At 26.6% G+C, this 22,147-nt stretch overlaps 1 protein-coding gene and 1 pseudogene across 1 annotated transcript; one reads left to right on the forward strand and one right to left on the reverse strand.

Annotated features, from left to right (window-relative positions):
- Positions 1 to 1,545: 1,545 nt before the first annotated feature.
- Positions 1,546 to 17,109, reverse strand: LOC132935713 (uncharacterized). The gene is made up of 7 exons (XM_061002327.1): positions 16,647 to 17,109; positions 16,351 to 16,429; positions 16,134 to 16,260; positions 15,954 to 16,061; positions 11,390 to 11,450; positions 11,068 to 11,139; positions 1,546 to 1,933 (listed from the first exon to the last, which is right to left on the reverse strand). The coding sequence occupies exons 3-6, from the start codon at positions 16,257 to 16,259 to the stop codon at positions 11,078 to 11,080; spliced, it is 357 nt and encodes a 118-aa protein (XP_060858310.1). The 5' UTR covers position 16,260; positions 16,351 to 16,429; positions 16,647 to 17,109; the 3' UTR covers positions 1,546 to 1,933; positions 11,068 to 11,077.
- LOC132935418 (uncharacterized) lies at positions 4,845 to 9,117 on the forward strand (annotated as a pseudogene).
- Positions 17,110 to 22,147: the final 5,038 nt, after the last annotated feature.

The following is a 22,147-nucleotide window of genomic DNA, read 5'->3' on the forward strand; positions in this document are numbered from 1 at the left end:
TTTAGACATTCAGTGAAATTTTAAAGTATCTCCAGTCATACGTTTTTTAATTACTACAAAATAAGAAAATCGTTACATAAGAAATCGAGCGAATATCAAATGTTGTAGAAATATGAATTTCAAACACTCATAAAAATTTAATTTGACTTACTTGTAGACATTTTTTTTTTTTTTTTTTTTTTAACCTAACCTGTAGATAATATTGTATTACGTTTTTAAATCTTAGATTTAAAAAGAAAAATTTTTGTGAATTCTCAACTCAAAATAATTTGCTAATTTTCGTGATTTTTCCGTATTTTGTGAAGATTTGATCTTTAAATGCTTATAAATTAAAAATGTGACTAAGGATTTTTAGTATTTTTTCAAATATTATTGTAAAAATATTGAAGGAGCCTTGTATTAAATTTTCAAGCTTTTTTACCCAACAAATTAAGTTTTATTGACATCCATAGAAAAAAATACTAATAAAATTGAAAACTGAAAATGTTCCTAAATAGTTCAAGACAAATCAAAATATTTTTAAAATTTAATCATGTATAGAAAATGCAAATATGAACAACCATTAAAAATGTCATGTCTTTGCGTTCATTTTTTTTAGTGTTACACCAACAACCAAAATCGATTTTCTCAAAAACAGTGTTTGCGTAAAACACATCAACTTTACACGATAAACGATCACATGTCGTTTTTTTTTTCGTCGACCGACCGACATCCACGCCGAATAATTTAGGGGCCCAATTTAGGGGGGAGTGACAACTGCCTCGGATACCAAAATGTTGTGGTCGGAAATGCGTGCTCTTGTGAATTATTAAAACTTTTAAAACTGAAATTATTTTGATAATATATTATATAATATTATAAAAGTATATTAATAAATAATAATGTATTAAGCTGTTAGAAATGTAAACAACTAATGTAATTATAGTTATCTGTGAATGAGAAGAAATTATTATTTTTTTTTTTTTTATAAATTAAGGATCTTAACGTTGCACTAACTAAACATTTATACTTAAAATTCTAAAGTATGTAAAACCATGTACGTATTAAAACTTGATAAAATAATATATAACATTTTGCATAATTAATAAAATAAAAAAAGGCACTTAATTTTATCAACAATACATTTAACTATTAAGATTCTAAACGATAATTTTGTTCATGATATTACTAAACAATTTATTAAAAAATTAGACTTTATTGTTAAACCAAAAAATTATTTTCTTTGCTCAAAATCTAAAATGTGTATGAGGATCACAAATTACCCTGTAGTTAGGCCCCTGTTGGTACCCTGTTGTAAAATACAGTATTTATTTATTCTAGTAATTGTTTTTTATCACACCGGTAAAAAATGCCCATTTACAATAACTAATAATGTAGTTATTTTTTTATCATAGAAATGTCCTCACCAAGTAAACATTAAATTGCAATAATGCAGTCCTTGAGTAATATTTACACTCCAATGAATATAGGTAAAAACATGAAAATAAATAATACGAGCTGGACATTTTTAGAGAAAGACAAAAATGTTTGTCATAGTCTGGACTTGGCAGTCCTCATTTCATATTAATAGTTATTGAGTTTGAAATATAGAAATATGTATTTTAATGCAGATGTTAGTTTAATGTAATGTTAAAGATTATAAACAAATTTAAACAATTTGACCGTTTATTGAATAAATGAGTAATTTTTATTTAAATGTTATCTTTACAAATTAAATTATACCACAACATAATATATAGCATAATAAAAATGAAACATAAAATGAAATAGGAAATATAATTTGAATTAACTTAATGCTTGCAAATAGTAATAAATCATCAATCATAATAAATCAATTGTTATAAAAAAAAATTGAATATTGATGAAGTTTTTATTGTCCAGTAGTAAATCACTGCAAATGTTTAACTATTGTTTTCAAATCCAAAACAAATACCTGAAAAATTAGAGAAGATTAGATAAGTTTATGTTAAACAAAGTATTAAACCAAAAAAACTACTGTTTGTATTTTATTGATTTCATACAATTTTCTGTTAGTTATATATTTTCAGTCCACCCTAATAGACTGTTATACTATTTTATTATTTATGCTATGAGAATTATTCGTAAGACAGTATTTCACAAAACCTTTGATTACATGATCTCGACTTATTATTTGTATAAAATGTGTTTAAACGCTAAATATTTTTAAACAATCAGTAAGCTAAAACTTATATTAGAACAATAGAAGATTGATAGACAGATTTTGGTTGGACATGGTATGGCATTCTCTCCTCAATACACAATCAATGCATGGGTTCCTCAAGGTATTGATTTAGCACCTGAGCTTTATAATGTTTTCATAACTGATATCCTTTAAACGAACAATACACTCTAAGTAACCTTCGCTGATGACAAGTCCATACTATCCACAGATAAATATATACATTTAGCTGCGTACCATTTAAATCATTTTTTGTTAAAAGGCCACATGTTACATTTTTTGTTTAAAACGTTTTGTTTTTTTTCCATACAACAGACATTTGCGATACTGACCCTCACAGGGATATAACATTTTTAGTCAACGGACACATATACGGCACAAGTACTCTTTTAACAAAACTTATAAAATAAAAATGATATATAATGATAATAGATGGTCAAAAGGCCAAGTGTCGTAACCCATAAAAACATAAGTTTACGGGAGACACTTTAAACACAATATTTACCAACATAATTGTTTTTATCTAATTCGCTAATATTTTTTTTTAATGTGATATCTGGATAATCAATAATCTTAAGAATTGAAATTTGGTAATAGTTATTTATATTGTTAATTTAGTTTTATTTATGACTTAGTTGAGGCTTACAGCATTTGGCTACATAATAATAATAATTTCATAATAAACATTTGTGATGATGTATTAGGGATACTGCATTTGGTATTGTAATCCACGTTTTGATTATTAAACCATTTTTTATGATAACAGATCTTAAAATAGTCATTTAAATTTAAATTTAATATTTTAAAATGTATTATTTGGTAGAAAATGTTTACAATACCTAAAAATTACAGACTATTAGCAGATAATAATAATCTAATATACAAGTCAACAATCTATTAATATACATATATCTTTTTATTTTTGGTGGATAAAGACTTTTCAATATTTATTCACGGATATTCAGCATATTTATGATGGAATAATTATCAACAACTGGTTTTACAGTTTTACTGCATTTTTGTGTTTATTAAATGTGCGGTGTTTGATTAACATTTCAGCTTTCAATATGTGGGATACAACAATGTGGCATCACCAAAAAAAGATATTGAGGCTTACGTTTTCTTATTATAACATTTGTATGTGGGTAACAACAATGTAGCATAATCAAAATCAAAATTTTGAGGCTTACGTTTTCATAATATGGCTTACAGCATTTGTAACTATTTATCATATTGGCTTACGACGTTAAAATAAATTAATAATGTTAAAAATTATAGTGATTAAATCGTAATGTCGGTTAAACACAAGCAAATAATATGCATTTTATAATATTGTTGTAACCACAATTTCAACAAAAGTGAAGATATTTGGCCTTTGCACCATCAATATATATGCTATGGTCAGAAGCACATGTGCTGTTTTAACACATATGATGGACCTATACACAAAGAAGACATTCGACTTTACTCCAGATGAACACAAAGACTATTGTCGCCGCCGCGACAATATGAGTACTTAGGCTCCGCCACCGACCGGCACACACATACACGCACACAGTCTTTATTATTATAATTTGTATAAATGTTTATTGTGAATTTATTATTGTTATGTAATATGCAGATTATAAAGCCCGTTATCGCATGCCACCGCGTCGGCTGTTTAGTTATGATTTTTGCACGGCCGCCGAAAGAGTCCAGTCCGCTCGGCAGTGCTAACGCTGAATTACATTATATTGTCTAGGCGCTAATCGCCATCAGTTTTTTTTATATCGAAATTTTTACGTGCACGAATCGCCGTATTTGTATAATGTATATATTGTATTTTAGTGTGTGCTAATCACCACGAAATAACGTCTGTTATTGTTCATATTGTCGCATAATATTGATTATTGACCGTGTACGCTATTTATTATACCTTATACTATACGAATTGTGAATTATATTACAAATTATATTATTATTATTGCCACTAATGTGGACACAAATTATTTAGGCACAGGTAGCAGCTGGCCAGCAGTGCACCGCCAAATTATGTGAGTTCCTTTTTATATTATTATTATATTTATTGTTGTATTGCTGTTGAGCCATTATTATTATATTATCTAAAACGCGTATTATTATCAATAATATAATAACTTGTATATTGAAAATATACACGCATATTTATTATTTTGAACCATAAACCTATTGGTATAGTTTATTTCCATAGTTTTAAGCACACACACATATATACACACCAATACACATATCATACCACCTAGCTCACTAGTATTTGCGCGGCGAACCCAACCAATGTTAGTTGAGCTATTACACCACTACACACAAGTCGGTCGGTGTGTGAGTGAGCGTGCGAAGTAGTTTGGTGACCGGGCACCATATTAGCATTCTGGGGTCGGTCTCGGCACCGGTTATCATTTTAGCCTTCTGATTGGTCGTTTCTACTATCTATATAAAAATCTAATTTTCTTATCATATTATATCATATTATATTCTAGACTACTTGAGACATAATCTATATATAGAGTATGAGTAGGTATCATTAACCTTTAAAAGGGTTTTGACTTTTTGTAGGAAGCTTTTTAACTAAAAAATTCTTAAAATGTTTAAATTAGTGGAATTTAATAATAATTCATTTTGTTCTAATATGTTTTCTGAACAAGATATATGTAAATGGATTAGTATTCATAGTAAACAGACCAATACAAGCTGGTGTGTGAACAATAAATTGTCAAACAGTGAAAGTTCAAGATATGTTTGTAGGTAAGAAGTCAATACACACACATATATACCAGCAGTATTTATACAATTATATATTATCTACCTATTTTGTTAAGTTAAAATAATTGGTATGGTGTTTTAGAAAAGTTTATATGTGTCACCATAGTGGATTTAATAAAGTTAGTATTGAGAACAACAAAAAAGGGAGATCAAAAAACACAGAATGCCAAGCTCAAATTTACATTAAAATTAAACTTAATACTAAGGACACAAGAAAAAAGGATAAATATATTAGAGTGAGTAGATAAGTTTCACTTATCCAATCTGCCAAGTCATTAAAAAACCTAGTTCAGTTATTAGATTCTGAACTGAGAAAAATATTTTTTTATATACTATATATTCAACTTTCATCCATTTATTTTGCTTACTATAGCATAATTTATAATTTAAAATAATAGGACGGTTTACCAGCAATTGTTAAATTTGTGAATGAACATAACCATAATTTAGCTTCTGCTGAAGCTTTATCTTTTTTAAGACCTACCAATGAAGTTAGAATAATATATGAAAATTATTTCAATGATGGTTTAGGTGAGTATTTATCTCCTCTATAATAAATAATAATTAAATAATAGCTATTTACCTGGAAGTTAATAGAATAATAAGTAATATAATATAATATATTTTAACAGTAGAAAAAATACAATATCCTCAGATACAAAATATGTGCATATTACAAACATTTAACTATAAAAATTAATAATTAAATTCAACGAAATCAACATTTTTACATGTTATAATATTATATTACTTTAGGGAAAATTAGTTAAATATTTTGAAACAATAAAAACTAAAATGTATGTACAATTAATCTGCCTCATATTACATAATAATTTAATTTAAAATTAGTTTTAAACTGTAATTTTAACACATTTCTCAAACAGCTGAGTGTTTGAGTTGTAAAGAAAGTAGGTAAATATTGGTATAATTTGTTAATGTTTGTGTGGGATGGCATTTTTGTATATGAATAACTATTACCCAAAAAACTGCATTGTAGTGATATTGAAAATGGTGTGCCAATTATAAAAAAAAAATGTATTAAATTAATTTTATTTTTTCAAAATACAAACTTTTAAGTATATTATATTAATTAATGCATATAGGCATATCAGAGTCTATAAGTATCCATGAAACAAAATTGGAATTAGAGTATGGTATAAATTCCGAAGAACTAGCTGATGCTTCAATTAACCCTAAGTATAGGACCGTTCGTCATTGGTATGACACTTGGAAATTAAATAACCTCGGATCTTCTACTGAACTTAGTGTATTACAGGTATGCATAGTGATAATTATAAATTTCAATTTAATACTAGTAATAGCCATAATAAAAAAATTAGTTTGATTATTTAAACCTTAAAATAAAATATAGATCTGTAAAATAATATATTAATAATTTAAATTAAAACATTTAAAATAACAATGTATGTTAAAGTGTGTCAAAGGTTAGGAGGTTTCCTTGAAGGAATAAAGCAATATAACTAATTGTTGACTTCATAAATTTAAATTTCAACATATTATTTACAATTTATTGAACTTACCTAATATAATGGGTAAATATAAATTATAATATAAACATTTAATCATTAACTCTTGAAATAAATACATATAATTTTGACCAATTTAAAACATATATTTTTACATTTTCTTATATTATCATTACTTACATCATTACCTACTATCTATAATTTTTCACAAAAGTCAAATATGTAATTTTACTCAATGTTTACATCATAAATTGATGTTAATATTGTTTGAATATAAAAATAAGTTTATATATTATTTTTTTAGTAGGTACATAATTTACATCCACTGTTATAATTAATATTATATATACTAATATTATAAATTTATTATAATTTCCCTAATCCCACTATATGTTTAACTTAAAAGGATCAAGTAAAAAATAATAATAGAAATAAAATAAAATTATATATAAAACTGAGAATTACCTAGTTCTCAAGTCTAATAATGTTAAATATACATGTGGAATGTGGATATATGATTATGTATGTATTATTATTCTGATTTAATAAATTATATAAAAAAATATAAATAGGTAAATGAATAAATACAAGTTACTTTATAATTTTATATTAATAAGTCTTCTTAACAATTTATTATGTTGTACCTATTATATTAATTAAATAAATTTGGGCAAGTGACCATAATACCATACCATAAAATTCCATATTAATTTATATCACCACTTATTTTTAAATAAAAATTTTTTATATTGTTACCAAGTAAAAAGAATCTAATTAAATACAATAAATAATTAAATTAGGTACTTATTTTTTATTAAAAAAATTTAAAAAAAATATTTCATTTTTAAAATTACCAATGGACAATGTACTTTTATAATCTATATCCTACAGTACCTAATACACTGTAAAACTGATATTAAATTTGTATTACTTAATTTTTAAATAAATATTTTGTAGAAACTTAGAAGATAAGAAAGATAAGAAAACCGATTATGAAAAATGTGGAATAATTGTAAGGTTTAATGAAAATCCATTTGCTATACTAGTGGTCACTCCTATTATGCAAAGAGCTCATCAATTAGCTTTTTCTAAAGATATTGCTTTTGCAGACAGTACTGCATCATGTGATACTCAGAGTCATTCTGTTACATTTATGCTAATATCATGTGGTATTAGAGCTATTCCTCTGGGCATGTTTATAACAAAAGGACAAACAGTTGATGACTATAAGACTGCATTTTCATTACTGAAAGATTCAGTTCCTAATAGTTTTTATGGCCAAGGTTTTCCAAGACATTTTATAATTGATGATAGTGAGGCAGAAAGACAAGCACTAAAATCAATTTGGCCACAATCAAATATTTTGCTTTGTAGGTTCCATGTATTACAGTCAGTTTGGAGATGGTTATGGGATGTAAAACATAATATCAAAAATGAACACAGAAAATTGTTATTTACATTATTTAAAAGTATTTTAATTGCACCTGATTATAATAGTGCTCACAATGCCTATACTACTGCTATTGGCAAAACAAACACTATAAATAATAGTATAAGTGATGAAATTATATCTCTTAAGTATAAAAAATGGGTGAAATATATGAATAATTATTGGGCGAGGAAAGAATTATGGTGTCTAGCTTTTAGAGATGCTACTGTCCATGGTAATCAGACCAATAATTTTAGTGAAGTTAATGTACAGAATTTTAAAGACATAGTACTCTCTAGAAATAAGGCACATAATGCCATTGCACTGGTGGATTTTATTTGTACTGGCCTTGAAGATTACTACTTAAGACGTTTAAGGACTTTTGTTAATGGTAGAAATGACACAGCTCGATTGCTTTTTGAAGATCAAATAAAAAGAGCTGTTAATATTAATAAAGATTCAATAGAAAAATTGCCTAACAATATATTTAAAGTACCATCAGGGTCCGATTGTGGTTATTATGAAGTAGATGTTACTCATGGATTTTGTACTTGTTCAAAAGGAAACTTGGGAGCTTTTTGCAAGCATCAGGCAGTAGTATACCATCACTTTAACAGAGCCATGCCTAATTTACCAGCTATTACTGTCGATTCTCGCTATATGATAGCTAAATTAGCTTTTGGAGAAAATGTACCTGAAATAGCATTTTATAAGCCACTTCATCTCGAAAAAAATAATTGTCAATCCAGTGAAGAAACAACAGAAATTGTTGAAGATAATGTATTATCATCTCCAATAAGAAATACTATAGTTGAAACTGATGATCATCTTGATAATCATAATATTGATCAACAGTCGGATGAATATGTGACCAGATTCAAGAATTAATTAAAACAAATTTTGAAAAATTTAAAAGTAATACTTCAGTTTCTGTACTCTCTAAATGTTTAGATCGTTTGAAGAAAGTTAAGTCGATTGCTACTTGGGAATCATTTTTGAGTACTGCTGGTAGTACTATATCACTAAGACATCGATCTCGTGCAACTATTCATGTACAGCCTACTACCATAAGTAGAAGAAAGCCAGGTGTCACAAGAGGTAGTAAACGTCGATTAGTAGGATGACCAGTGAAAACAGACAATAACAAAAGAAATGTAATAAAAAGAAAAAGAAATTTAGCCGAAAATGTGAGGAAAAATGTCCCAAATGCCAAAGGTCATTGATTGCTATTACTAGTATCAACCTATTATGTATTTACTATTTTCGTCAAATTTTATAAAGCATATTTTTTATTATTATTATATACATATTTTATAATTACTATACTTAGGTACTTTATATAATTATTATAATTACTTTTTCTGTATTTTTTTTTTTTGTCTGTGTATTTATATTTTTAATAATAATAATAATACCAACATTTTTTTTAAAACATTCATTAATTTGCTCTAAAATATTATAATTACATAAAATGTAAAACTGCCAAGTTGAATTTTCCATTAATTTTTTATTATTTGTAACATATAAGTAATATATATTACCCTAATTTCTAAGAATATTGTACCTTACTGTTAAATATTACATATGTCCTATGTTATTAACTTCCAGTTAAATAACTATTACCTACTTAATTATTATTCATTATAGAGGAGATAAATATTTATCTAAAGTCATTGAAATAATTGTCATATTTAATTCTAACTTCAATGATAGGTCTTAAAAATATAAATCTACAGTAAGCAAAGTAAATGGATGAAAGTTGAATATATAGTAGGTATATAAAAAAATAAAAATATATTTTTCTCAGTTCAGAATCTAATAACTGAATTAAGTTTTTAATGACTTAGCAGATTGGACAAGTGAAACTCATCTACTTACTCTAATATATTTATCCTTTTTTTGTGTTTTTAAACTGTTTTTTAGTATTTAGTTTTAGTATTCTGTGTTCTAGCATGTCCCTTTTTAGTTATTCACAATAAACTTATTATTATTATTATTATTTTATTCACTATAAACTTTTATAAAACACAATAACGATTAGCAATTATTTTTCACTGTTTGACAACTAATTGTTCATAACATAATATGCTCTAAGCACTAACTTTATTGAGACTTTATTAATTTGTTACTACTTTATTAGGTATAATACTACTGGTATAAAAAAATGTTGATTTAACTAGGTATAGAATAATGTATTTATCCTTTTTTGTACCTATGTCTCAAGTTGATATAATACGATAAGAAAATTAATTTTAATATAGATAATTAATATTAATTTTTATATAGATAGTAGAAACGACCAATCAGAAGGCTAAAATGATAACCGGTGCCGAGACCAACCCCAGAATGCTAATATGCGACCGGGCACCACGGCCTATTATTGTTTGTTCCCGGCCCGTACAACTATTATCTAGTAAAAATTTCATTGCTGGCTATCTAGAATATGATATTATGTAGTTTTTTAATACCTAAATATACACTTTTAATTTAAAAAAAATACCAAAACTCGATATACTTCTAAATATTTATATGCAATTTTTCTAATGTTTCTTAAAAGGGCACATTTGAAGCAACTTTAAACTTGTACAAACTTGAATTAAATATTTTTAGTATCAAAATGTTGTATAAATACTGAGTACCGTGCACATAATGCACATAAAAAAAAATAATTCACATAGTTACCATGTTTTGGAAGTTATAGTTTTATATAATTTTCAGAAACTATCCAACTGTTAAAACATTTTTACAAAAAGCGATTCATTTACAATATTACACAAACCTCATCACAACTGGGTCCGAAAACTGAATTATTAAAATCAACAAGAGTAAATCAACCCAAGTTACTTTCTCCATCCACCGTAATTAATGTCCAATAATAAAATTAAATACTGTATGATATAATGAAACAAAATACCTCAGTATTATTCTAGACAAACTTCTAACATGGGGCCTTTACTTAAAAGTAAAAGAAAAATTGTAAGTAGCAAACTCCATATTTAAGGCCCTTCCTAATATCTAAACGCAATCTCAAATCCAAACTACTTGGAACTACTTATCCAGAAGAATCCCTAATCTTAACAAAACTTTGTCTGAATTCTTTCAGATTATCAAGATTCTTCTGTTGGATACATTAATCTATTACATCATTAAAACATTTCAATTATTTGTTTTACCTTCTAAATGTTATGAACTTCTATCAGAATGTATGAATTTTCCCCAAATCTTTTCATTTGTTTCCTTAAGTTCTGAAAAAAAATTGATTGGTAATTACAATACCTATATATAACTTAAATTATTAGAGTTAATACTAATATATAATCAATTCTATATCTATTACAAATTTAAAACTAATTCTCTTCTCAGCAAAATTTAAATATTTAAAAACTTATACTGAATAACAATATTATTATTATTATTATTAGGTATAATAAGTATAATAATAAATATTGTAACTAGTACAAAAATTTGTAATCAATAATCATATTACAAACTTACTTTTTTCATTTTCTTCTCTAAGACTTTTGAAATGGTTTTCTATGCAAGCGTTTGAAAAGTCCTATAAACATTATGTTATTATACACTATTAAAATATATGGATACTTAATAATATTTACAAATTAACTAATGATACATCAGTGAATAAGTTTAAGAATACAAATAGTATATAAGGAATCTAAATAATATAAGAAGTGGACCAGATAGTTACCAACATGGACGAATTAAGGGAAGGTCAAAGGTCAGCTCCCTCCCACCAATTTTAATTCAGTACAATTATTTTATTTATTTCAATTTTCTACTACCATACCATATATAATAATTGGTATGCTGAAAATAGTTTAAAGTTATATAAAGAAAAGTAAGTTTTTATTCCCTTTGCCTTGTCTAGTCTTAACACACCAGAACTATTCACAATTAAATTACATAATAACAACTGTCAAAAAAATAAATATAATTATTGTATGTAAATCAAATTGTAGATATTTCCAGAGTAAGTTCAGATAAATACTTCGGTATAATATTTGATGAGCATTTAAAGTGGAAACCTCACATTGAAATGGTAATAATGTGTATAAGAAAATGTTTTTATATCTTTGAAGTGCTACAGAATATCTTTGATCCTCCTAGCTTAAAAATGGTATTTTGCATTAGTACAATCTATATTAACGTATGGTCTAATTACTCTAATTGTATGGAAATCAGCTTTGCTTATAAAAATGTTTTGGAACCATTTAAGATAACTAATTGAATGCTTAGAAAAGTAATAATTAAAAATTATTATATTAATCAAAATTGTAGTACAAATGATTTATTTAGTAAAATAAAAAATATTGACATTAGATCAATAAAATTGTATGACAAATTATCAACCACTAAAGTTTTCATGAATAAAACTGAATATGAATACCAAAATAAATGCAATACACGAGGAGAGAATAGTGATAACCCGAGGTGGTAACCTAAGATTAGTTAAAACAAATACCACGTTGATGGAAAATTATGAATAGGGATATAGAATTATTTAATCATTTGTCTGCTGATATTAAAAAATGTATAATATTACTAAGTTTAAATTTATGATAAAGAATATAATATACAATATACATGCTTGTTTGACTAGTGTCTTATCTTATTGTTATAGTCATTATTATTATATTAGAAAATAAATTAAGTACAAACTTGTTAATAGGTGTTTAAATGTAATAAATAACCGGGGAAATTACTAACAATGATTAATAAAAAATTAATAAAATATTTTATACCAATTGTTTATTTTCCAGTGCAATCAAATATTTTTTGTAGATAATTTTTAATAATAGGTATATAATTAATAAACAAATTTGATTAGGTGTATATGTCTACTCTTGATTATTATTTATACATTTTAAAATATATTATATATAATATATAATTGAAATACCTATTTTCTAACTATTTCCTACTTTATTCACAATAATACTATTTGTATTTTTAATGCCAGTGTACTATAGAATTACCTATCCAAAAAAAGATGTGTGTTATTTTTAAACACTTATTAGAATAGGTAGGTATATAAAATTATTTATTAATTGTTGTAATAGAAATTAAGTTATATTTCAAATGTTTACCTAGTTGCCTAAATACACCTCTTGGCTTTCTAACGCCACATATTATTTAAGAAATTAAAATGAGTTAGTAATAGTTGCCCTATTACATTTTATCAATTATAAAGTAAAGATGGTCGGGGAAATTAACCATAATTTTTCTAGTGCATGGGCATAGTTATTTAACACTAGACCAAGTGATTGGTTGCATTGAAAAACAAATAAGACAGAGAGAAACAATTATTAACCAGAAGAATACTATGAAATATTTAAACAGTATATAACAGACAGTAAAGAGTTATGAACTGTTTACTGTTCTTTATTATGAAAAATCAGTAATAAAACGGATTGTAAAGATACCAATTGATTTTAGAAGCACTCTAAAATATAAATATAGTGTTTCACAATCTTATGAATTGAAGCCAATTTGTGTTAATATTCTAAAAAGGAATGGAAAACTAGAAAATATTAGTTTCGCCAAAAACTACAAAAAAAATCATGTAATGAAATCTAAACAAAATTATGTATACAATTTAAAAAATGCATTAGTATACTACCAGAAGCACAAGCATTTTAAAATGACATTTTTATTAATAATAATGACTTAGAAGAAATTGCAGATTATCAAAAAAATGACGATTATGAATGAATAAAAGTTCCTAAAACTAATCTAATTTGTTTTATTTTGTATAACTTATTTTTATTTAGTTACTAAAAAGGCTGATATATTATTTTTATATTTAGTTTTATCATATAACATTTAGTATGATTTCCTTAATATGTTTTTATTTTGTTTTATTTTATTTTATATGACTATTACTAAGTTACTATCAGGGGCTATTAATTTATTTTATTTCTGTTTGTTATATTATTATATTTTATCCTAAACATTAAAACTATTGAATACATTTTAAAACTGTTTTTGTACATGTTCATTATTTTTTTTTAACATTTTGTGACATCAGTACCTACAAGTTATATCAATAAAATCATATGAGTCTTCAGTAATTTTTATCAAAAGAAAAACTAGGTACTTTTGAAAATATTGCATTTTGATGAATATTGATTTGTTTTTTTTCCAAAAGGAACTTTTATTTAATTTTTTTTACCTATTTTTCAATACATCACATGTAAATCAGGGTGGTCCAATCTTTTGTGGTTAGCAGGCCAATTTACACTTCCATAAAAACACCGGGGCCCGCCAGAAGAAAAAAATTATATTATTACCTATTTATATTTTATTTTATATAATGCACAAATTATTAATTATTATTATTATTATTATTATTACTATTATTATTTAATGTTTTAATGTTTAAAAGTCTTATTACAATAAAAAAAATAAAAAATAAACTATTAATGTGATGATTGTCATTGTTTTTCAGTAGCCAATTTATCAATTTCAACTGAACACCCTGTGGTGGCTAATCTGATGCACGATTCTAAAGCCGAATTGTAAATACGGTTGCTTGATTTAGACTTTATTAAACTCATTATAGAAAATGCCGATTCACAAATTTACATACTGCCAAATAATGACAAGATTTCAAGAGAAAAATTCAAAACGTAATAACACGGGCACTGTCACACGAGCACACGGGGTCGACTGGTTAATGATTACTGATTATATTTAGTTTAGAGAAATATTTAATGCTCGCAATAGTGCGATTGTGAATAGTATTCACGCCGTTCACCGCGTCTTATCGCGATATGACCGACTCCCGGGAACTCCCGCCCTATAACAATAAAATTTAAAATTTAAAGTATAAATCCCTAATAAGATCGTATACGTTTTATACCTTCTTATTGCGATTTTGTTATAATATTATTCTGATTTAAAATTGTTGGAGGGGCCAAAAAAAAAGAGCTTCGCGGGTTGGACCACCCTGATTTAAATCATTAAAAAATCAAAGAAACAAAAAAATAGCTGTCCTGAAAAATAAGAAAAATGGAAAAGGTCTGTTTTGAATTGAGACCCCTAATTTATGAAATAAACCAATGTGGCATGTTTACACTAATGTGTGACGAATTTAGACCACAGGAAGAGAAGCATTTATTTAATCAATGATAAATTTAGAATATTATGGAAAGAACTAACAAGTTCCAACACCTATTTCAAAAAAAAGAAAAACAGCTCTAAATATTAAATACAGAAATTATGATATTGAGTATACGATACCAACGGATATTTATGAAAATTCCGTAAACACTCAGAATGACACAAATTTTGGAAAATTAATTTATACAACCAAGTTATGGATGCTAAAATCTCTATTTACACCTGAAGTATTATCATTAACTTATTCACTTGACTTCACTTATCTTCTACGCTTATAAATCATTACTTAAAATCAATACACATGAATTGAATGCTGAAATAATAGTTGCTAAAAATTATATTAAAAAAAGATATATAGTTGGCAATTTTTAAGATCTTTTGTCAGTTTTAATGGATGCTGGAAATATATTTCAAAATCTGTATAAAATTATGAAGATTGCATTAATACTACCAGTTAGTAATGCAAGATATCATTATCAGTGGTGAGAAGAATTAAAAATTGGCTACATTCTTCAACAATCCAAGAAAATTTCACTAATTTATCTATTTTAAATATTGAGAGTGAACTAACAAATATTGAAATTAAAAAGTAGAAGTTTTTGCAAAAATTATTGAGACAAAATTAAATTTAAAGTTGTAAGTACCTACTTAGATAAATTAAATTTTTATGTTAACTGTAGTTTTACTGATCATTCTGTACACATTTATAATTTTAATAGTAAAAACCTTTGCAGTATTACATAAATATTAGTATTAATATTAATTAGACTGTTTGAGACTAACCCCCCCCCCCCTAAAAAAAAAATAAAATAAAAAATAAAATCCTAAATTTGTCTATGGTCTGGTCCAATTTTATAATACAATTAAATAATACATAACGTATTCAGTATACATTAAAAGTTAAAATTATCATACAAACCAAATTTGTTATTCTCGTGGTATTTGAAGACATAGACTCAGCTAGTTCTTGAATGGCCATTCCTCTACCACCATATTTTTGACGTTTTGGTTCAGATTTAATGTTCGGCTACTCATTCAATCATGAAAAATTAGATAATTATTTTAAAATCAATAAAATAATTAATTAAGTGATACATACAACTGCATTTTGAGAATAGCCAGATGCCTGCAAGCCAGAATCATAACTTGGCCGAATTTGGCAACGATTTTTCAATGTCTCGTTACCTCTTAGCTTCGTTGTGAATTTTTCATTGATATTAGACATTCTATAAATATCATAAAAAAAAAAAATTATACTATACAATTTAAATAACATTCTGATAAATGTAAAAAAAAATGTACAGTTTATAACTTACTTGGGTACTTGCAGAGAAACTATAACAAATAACACGTTATACTAGGTATAGGCAATAGCCAACAATCGTAAGCATTAAACTGAAAACAACAATAAATTTAGTTTGGGAAATTCAGTCAAATAATGTTTTTTTAACGTGGATATTTAATCGATAAAGGGACGGTTTTCCTTGCAGCGTCATGACGCCTTGTCTAGACGCCGGCCTATGTCCGGACTGATAGTGGACGCTAGACGCCACGTCCTCATGCTTCAGGAAAAACGCACTTTTATAATTAATTTATAATAATCAACTCTTACCGGTAAGAATGGAATAATTATTTCGAAAGTCAATAAATTTGAATGTAGGTACGTCGTTAATATTATCACAAAAACTTATAATAATATGTAGGTATTGTGTTTAATGACGCGTCCGTGCACAGAAATGAGATGAACTTGAAATCCTTGTTGGACGATTAACTCTATGAATGTTTACGCTTGCCTGTACACGGAGATTGTTGCTAAGACCCCGTACGTGTTTTATCTTTTGTAAAATGTGATTGTTTGCTCTCTGTTTATCATTAAAGTTTTCGTATTTACATACCGTTCCGCATGGAAATGAATTTTGTTATAATTTTGATAAGTGATAACTGATAATATGATTGATATCATAATATTAAGTACATTAAATTTAAATTTTGAGTTTAATAATTGTTATTGTATACATGTATGATGCAGTAGCGTACCGATGCTATGTAAAAAAAGAAAATATTAATATAGGTCATAGATTAATATGCTGTGTAGTGTGTTAAATACGTGGAGTCCACTATGTAGATAATATAAGATAATGTGGCGTACGGGCGAAAGGAAGTTTGCTTCTCACGTAGCCAACGCGAAATAATATTATAAACAATATGAGTGGATGTCGAATGATTGTTTATTTATTTAAAGATCGAAACGGATAGATTTTACGGATAGTTGGAGGTAGTTGGAGCCAATGAGGTCAGTCGGTACGAGTAGACGGTGAGTTCGGACGGTAGACTTTCCTATTGTCGTATACGTCGATCACTTCAAACGTACACAAATAAACGAGCCAATTATATTAAATATAATATTTTATTAAACATTAACGTTCACCCCACTGATTTTCTGTCTACACATATTCTTTATAATATATCAATTTTACTATCAAATCTTTATTGGTAATATCGATATTAGGTTTTACCCAATTACATTGTACTATTAACATTGTGCTATTACTTATTGACTATTCTTAAAATTATACTAATTATTATTTTATTAGATAATAATTGTTATCTTAACCTAATTTGACGGAATACTTGTTTCTACATTGTTACTTATAGGCTATAGCTTATTGAATATTGTATTATACTCTTATTTGTTTTGGTATGTTACCTGTTAAATAAGATTGTTTTCTTAACCTAGTTAATAGTTTTAATTTTAATATCTTTAATATATTATGCATGAATGCATGATATAACACACACCCCGATGTAACATAAAATATGTCATCATATTTTAAAATAATTATTTCAGTTAAGAGTGAAATTTAAATGATTTGGATTTTGTATATAAAAAGAAGTTGATGTTATTGCGTGGTCAACATAAATAATGTTTCTTCCAAAGAATATAAATTTACTGACTAATCTTCATTCATAACTTGTGATTGGTCCTTAGATTGAACGAACATTTTTGTGTATCGGTCTATTGGTGATGGACGATGATGTTTTGAACCGCCTGATCTATTATTTCTTCACATGCATTTAATCGTATTACAATTATCAAAGCTAAGGTTTAAAAAAAAAATTAACATATGCAATTTTACACATAATTGATAAATAAAACTATAAGACCTAAGTCAACCTAAGGTAAAGGGTAAATATATGACAACATGATTACAAATGAAAAAAAAAGTGGGTAAGTAGATGTCACTCTGCTGTACAGTAGGTTACAAGTGGGTCACTGTAATTAATGGTGTTAAATTTGAATATAATATCATCGTATGAGAAAAACGATTCTGAGCGATAACGGTCAGTCAGTCTATGATATTACTAAGTATATTTGATGATACTATTGTGAATAAAGTAATTTATATATAACCTATTTACGTGGAACCTTGTTTTAAATGTTCAATCCTTAGCTATATAAGTTGAACATTTTATACATTTTTAACTACAAAATAATTATTAAATTTTATCAAATATTAAACTTGAATGCATAATATATTAAATTATAAAAAAAATTGTGCCTATGTATTTTTAATATTTTTCAACTGCTATTGTAACAATATATCAGGAGCCTTGCATTCAATTTTCATGCTTTTTTACACAACAAATACAATTTTATTGATATTTATAGAAAACAAAACTAAAAAAATTTGAAACTGACAATATCCGTAAACAGCTCAAAAAGAGTCAAAATATTTTCAAAATTTTATGATGTATAGAAAACGCTAATATAAACATTCAGTGAAATTTTCTAGTATTCACAGTCATTAGTTTTTTAATTGCAACAAAATAAGAAAATCGTTACATGAGAAATCAAGTGAATATCAAATGTTGTAAAAATATGAATTTCAAACGCTCATAAAAATTTAATTTGACTTACTTGTAGACATTTTTTTTTTGATAAAGGTAGACAAACTTATGGATAATCTTGTATTACATTTTTAAATCTTAGATTTAAAAAGAAAAATTTGTATGAATTCTCAACTCAAAATAATTTGCTAAATTTCGTGATTTTTCGTATTTTGTCAATATTTGAACTTTAAATGCTTATAAATAAAAACTGTGACTACGGATTTTTAATTTTTTTCATCTGCCTTTGAAACAATAACCTAGGTGCCTTCTATTAAATTTTCAACCTTTTTTACTCAACAGATAAAATTTTATTGATATTTATAGAAAAAAAAATTAAAAAAATTTAAAACTGACAATGTTGTAAACAGCTCAAAAAAAGTCTAAATATTTTCAAAATTGTATGGTGTATAGAAAATGCTAATATAAACCTTCAGTCAAAATTTCATGTCCACACGGTCATTTGTTTTAGAGTTACACCAAAAACCAAAATCGATTTTCTCGAAAACAGATTTTGCGTAAAAAATCCCGTTTCTTCTTAATTTTTCTTTTGTTTTTCACGTCGCTTTTGAAAACTACTTGGAAATTTTTACTTTTGACCCCCCCCCCCCCCCCTAAAGTACCAACTAGACTCCAATCAACCCAAAAATAATAAAATATACTCCTGTGTCATGCGGCACAATACAACTATGCAACACATTTTATAAAAGGTAATCACATACTTCTTGCAGCACAGTATCCATGAGTAATAAATTTGTTTGATTTTTCTCCATTTCAGGTCCATCAGAACTGATGTTAAACATTCTGCAAACCATGTAAAAATATATTACACTTAAATACAAATAAAATGCATTGTATTTATATTTCTGATATCAGAACTAAAAAGGTGGGTAAGTGGATGTCGCTCTGCTGTACAGTAGGTTATAAGTGGGTCACTGTAATGGATGGTGTTAAATTTGAATTCAATAATTGTAATATCACTGTATAAGAACAACGATTCTGAGCGAAAACGGTCAGTCAGCCATGATATTACCAAGTATATTTGATGATATTATTGTGAATAAAGTAATTTATATATATTATATAACCTATTTACGTGGAGCCTTGTTTTAAATTTTCAATCCTTAGCCATAAAAGTTAAACATTTTATACATTTTTAACTACAAAATAATTAATAAATTATAAATTTGATAAATGTTGTCAAAATTTGAACTTTAAATGCTTATAAATAAAAATTGTGCCTATGTATATTTAATATTTTTCAACTGCTATTATAACGATATATCAGGAGCCTTATATTTAATTTTCACGCTTTTTTACACAACAAATAAAATGTTATTGATATTTATAAAAAAAAAAACTAAAAAAATTAAAAACTGACAATGCTGTAAATAGCTCGAAAAGAGTCAAATTATTTTCAAAATTGTATCGTGTATTTGAAAATGCTAATACAAACATTCAGTGAAATTTTCAAGTATCTAAAGTCATATGTACGGGCCGGGTACGGACAATAATAGTCGGTGTCGCCCGGTCACCAAAATAGCGCTGTTACACCACTACTCACCGACCGACCTGTGTCGCATGTGTGTATATGTGTATTAGCACTCAACAGGAATTGGACAGGTTCGCCGAGCAAAACCTGTGAGTGCTAGAGTGGTGGGTGTGTAGATGTGTATATGTGTGTGGAATAATTAGATTTATGATACAAAAATTATAACGTGGTTTTAGGTAGGTATATAGTTTCTGTATTTATAGTTTCTGTAATTAATTCGCAATAGCAATAGTATAAATAACAAATATGGGCAAGTATTGGTTTATAATAATGGTATCAACATAATACAATATATAATTATAATATATAGAGATCCTACACAATAATAATATAATAATAAGATATATAAAACTCACAGGTACGACGGTGTGCTACTGGGGCCAGCTGCTACCTATCCTATGGTTATAAGAACATAATATACTGACACACGACACCGACAAAGCGTTGTAACAATAATTGACAATAATAAGGCCGGTGATTTGTGCCTAACCAAAAACAAAATAAAACGTTGGCGATTAGCGCCTTAGAAATATAATATTATGAAATGGCAATTTGTGCCTTACAATTAACTGCAATAGTAAATTGTGGCGATTCGCGCCTACAATTAAAATAATAATATAAAAAAGAAACGCAACGGCGATTAGCGCACGTGTATAGCAATAAATTCGACGGGTGACGGTCTTTGGCCTTTGGCTCTGCGAACAGTGCTAATAATTTTGGGCGGCCGTGTTATATACGCGTAATCTACATATTATAATATAATTCTTACGTAATTAATACAAAATTAAACAAGGTAAATAATAATAAAATGGTAATAATATAGGTGTGTGTGTGAGCCTGTCGGTGGTGGGATATATTATTGGCGCTTATTGTATTGTCGCGGCGGCGACACTATATTTTATTAGATAATAATTTTCTCACTCAAAATAATTTGCACATTTTCGTCATTTTTACGTATTTTGTCAATATTATTTGAACTTTAGATGATTATAAAAAAAAAAATTGTGACTGGATATTTAATTTTTTTCATCTGCCTTTAATACCTACAAAGAGGAGCCTTCCATTAAATGTTTAGGCGTTTTTAATAAACAAATACAATTTTATTAATATTTATAGAAAAAAAAAACTGAAAAAAATTAAAACTGAAAATGTCCGTAAATAGCTCAAAATATTAGGAAAGTGTTATGGTGTATAGAAAATGTTGCACCAAAAACCAAAATCAATTTTCTCAAAAACGGATTTTGCGGAAAAATTCCTGTTTTTCCTGAATTTTTCTTTTGTTTTTCACGTTGCTTTTGAAAACAAATTTACAAACTTTTTGACTTCCCAAAGTGCCAATTAGATTCACTTTTATATCAGAAAAGATACTGTTGAAGAAAATCTAAGCATTTTTACTGTCCTAAAAGTTGATAACAGACACAAAAATAAATAAAAAAACAAACATCATTGTAAAATCAATACATTCATCGCTCCTCTCAGAATCTAAAATTATAATATAATAAATTATATTATATTGGTACCACAGCCTACCGAGCTTAGCTCGGGTTCAAAAATTTCTTAAAAAAGCCTGCTCGCACTTCATTTACAGGGGCAATATTTAGGAATTTCGTTACCACCGTGACATTTATGTTAATTAATAAATTAATTTTCTGCAAGCTTGTTAAAATTGGTCA

Source organism: Metopolophium dirhodum, chromosome 1 (assembly GCF_019925205.1).
Source record: "Metopolophium dirhodum isolate CAU chromosome 1, ASM1992520v1, whole genome shotgun sequence".
NCBI classification, from domain to species: domain Eukaryota; kingdom Metazoa; phylum Arthropoda; class Insecta; order Hemiptera; family Aphididae; genus Metopolophium; species Metopolophium dirhodum.

What these genes read in the sequence shown, in the direction of transcription:
- LOC132935713 (XM_061002327.1), bottom strand. Translation starts at nt 16,259, where the DNA reads ATGTCTAATATCAATGAAAAATTCACAACGAAGCTAAGAGGTAACGAG. An exon ending in GCTATTCTCAAAATGCAGTT is followed by an intron (nt 16,062 to 16,133) that starts GTATGTATCACT and finishes TTGAATGAGTAG; the next exon opens with CCGAACATTAAATCTGAACC. An exon ending in TAGAGAAGAAAATGAAAAAA is followed by an intron (nt 11,140 to 11,389) that starts GTAAGTTTGTAA and finishes ATTTTTTTTCAG; the next exon opens with AACTTAAGGAAACAAATGAA.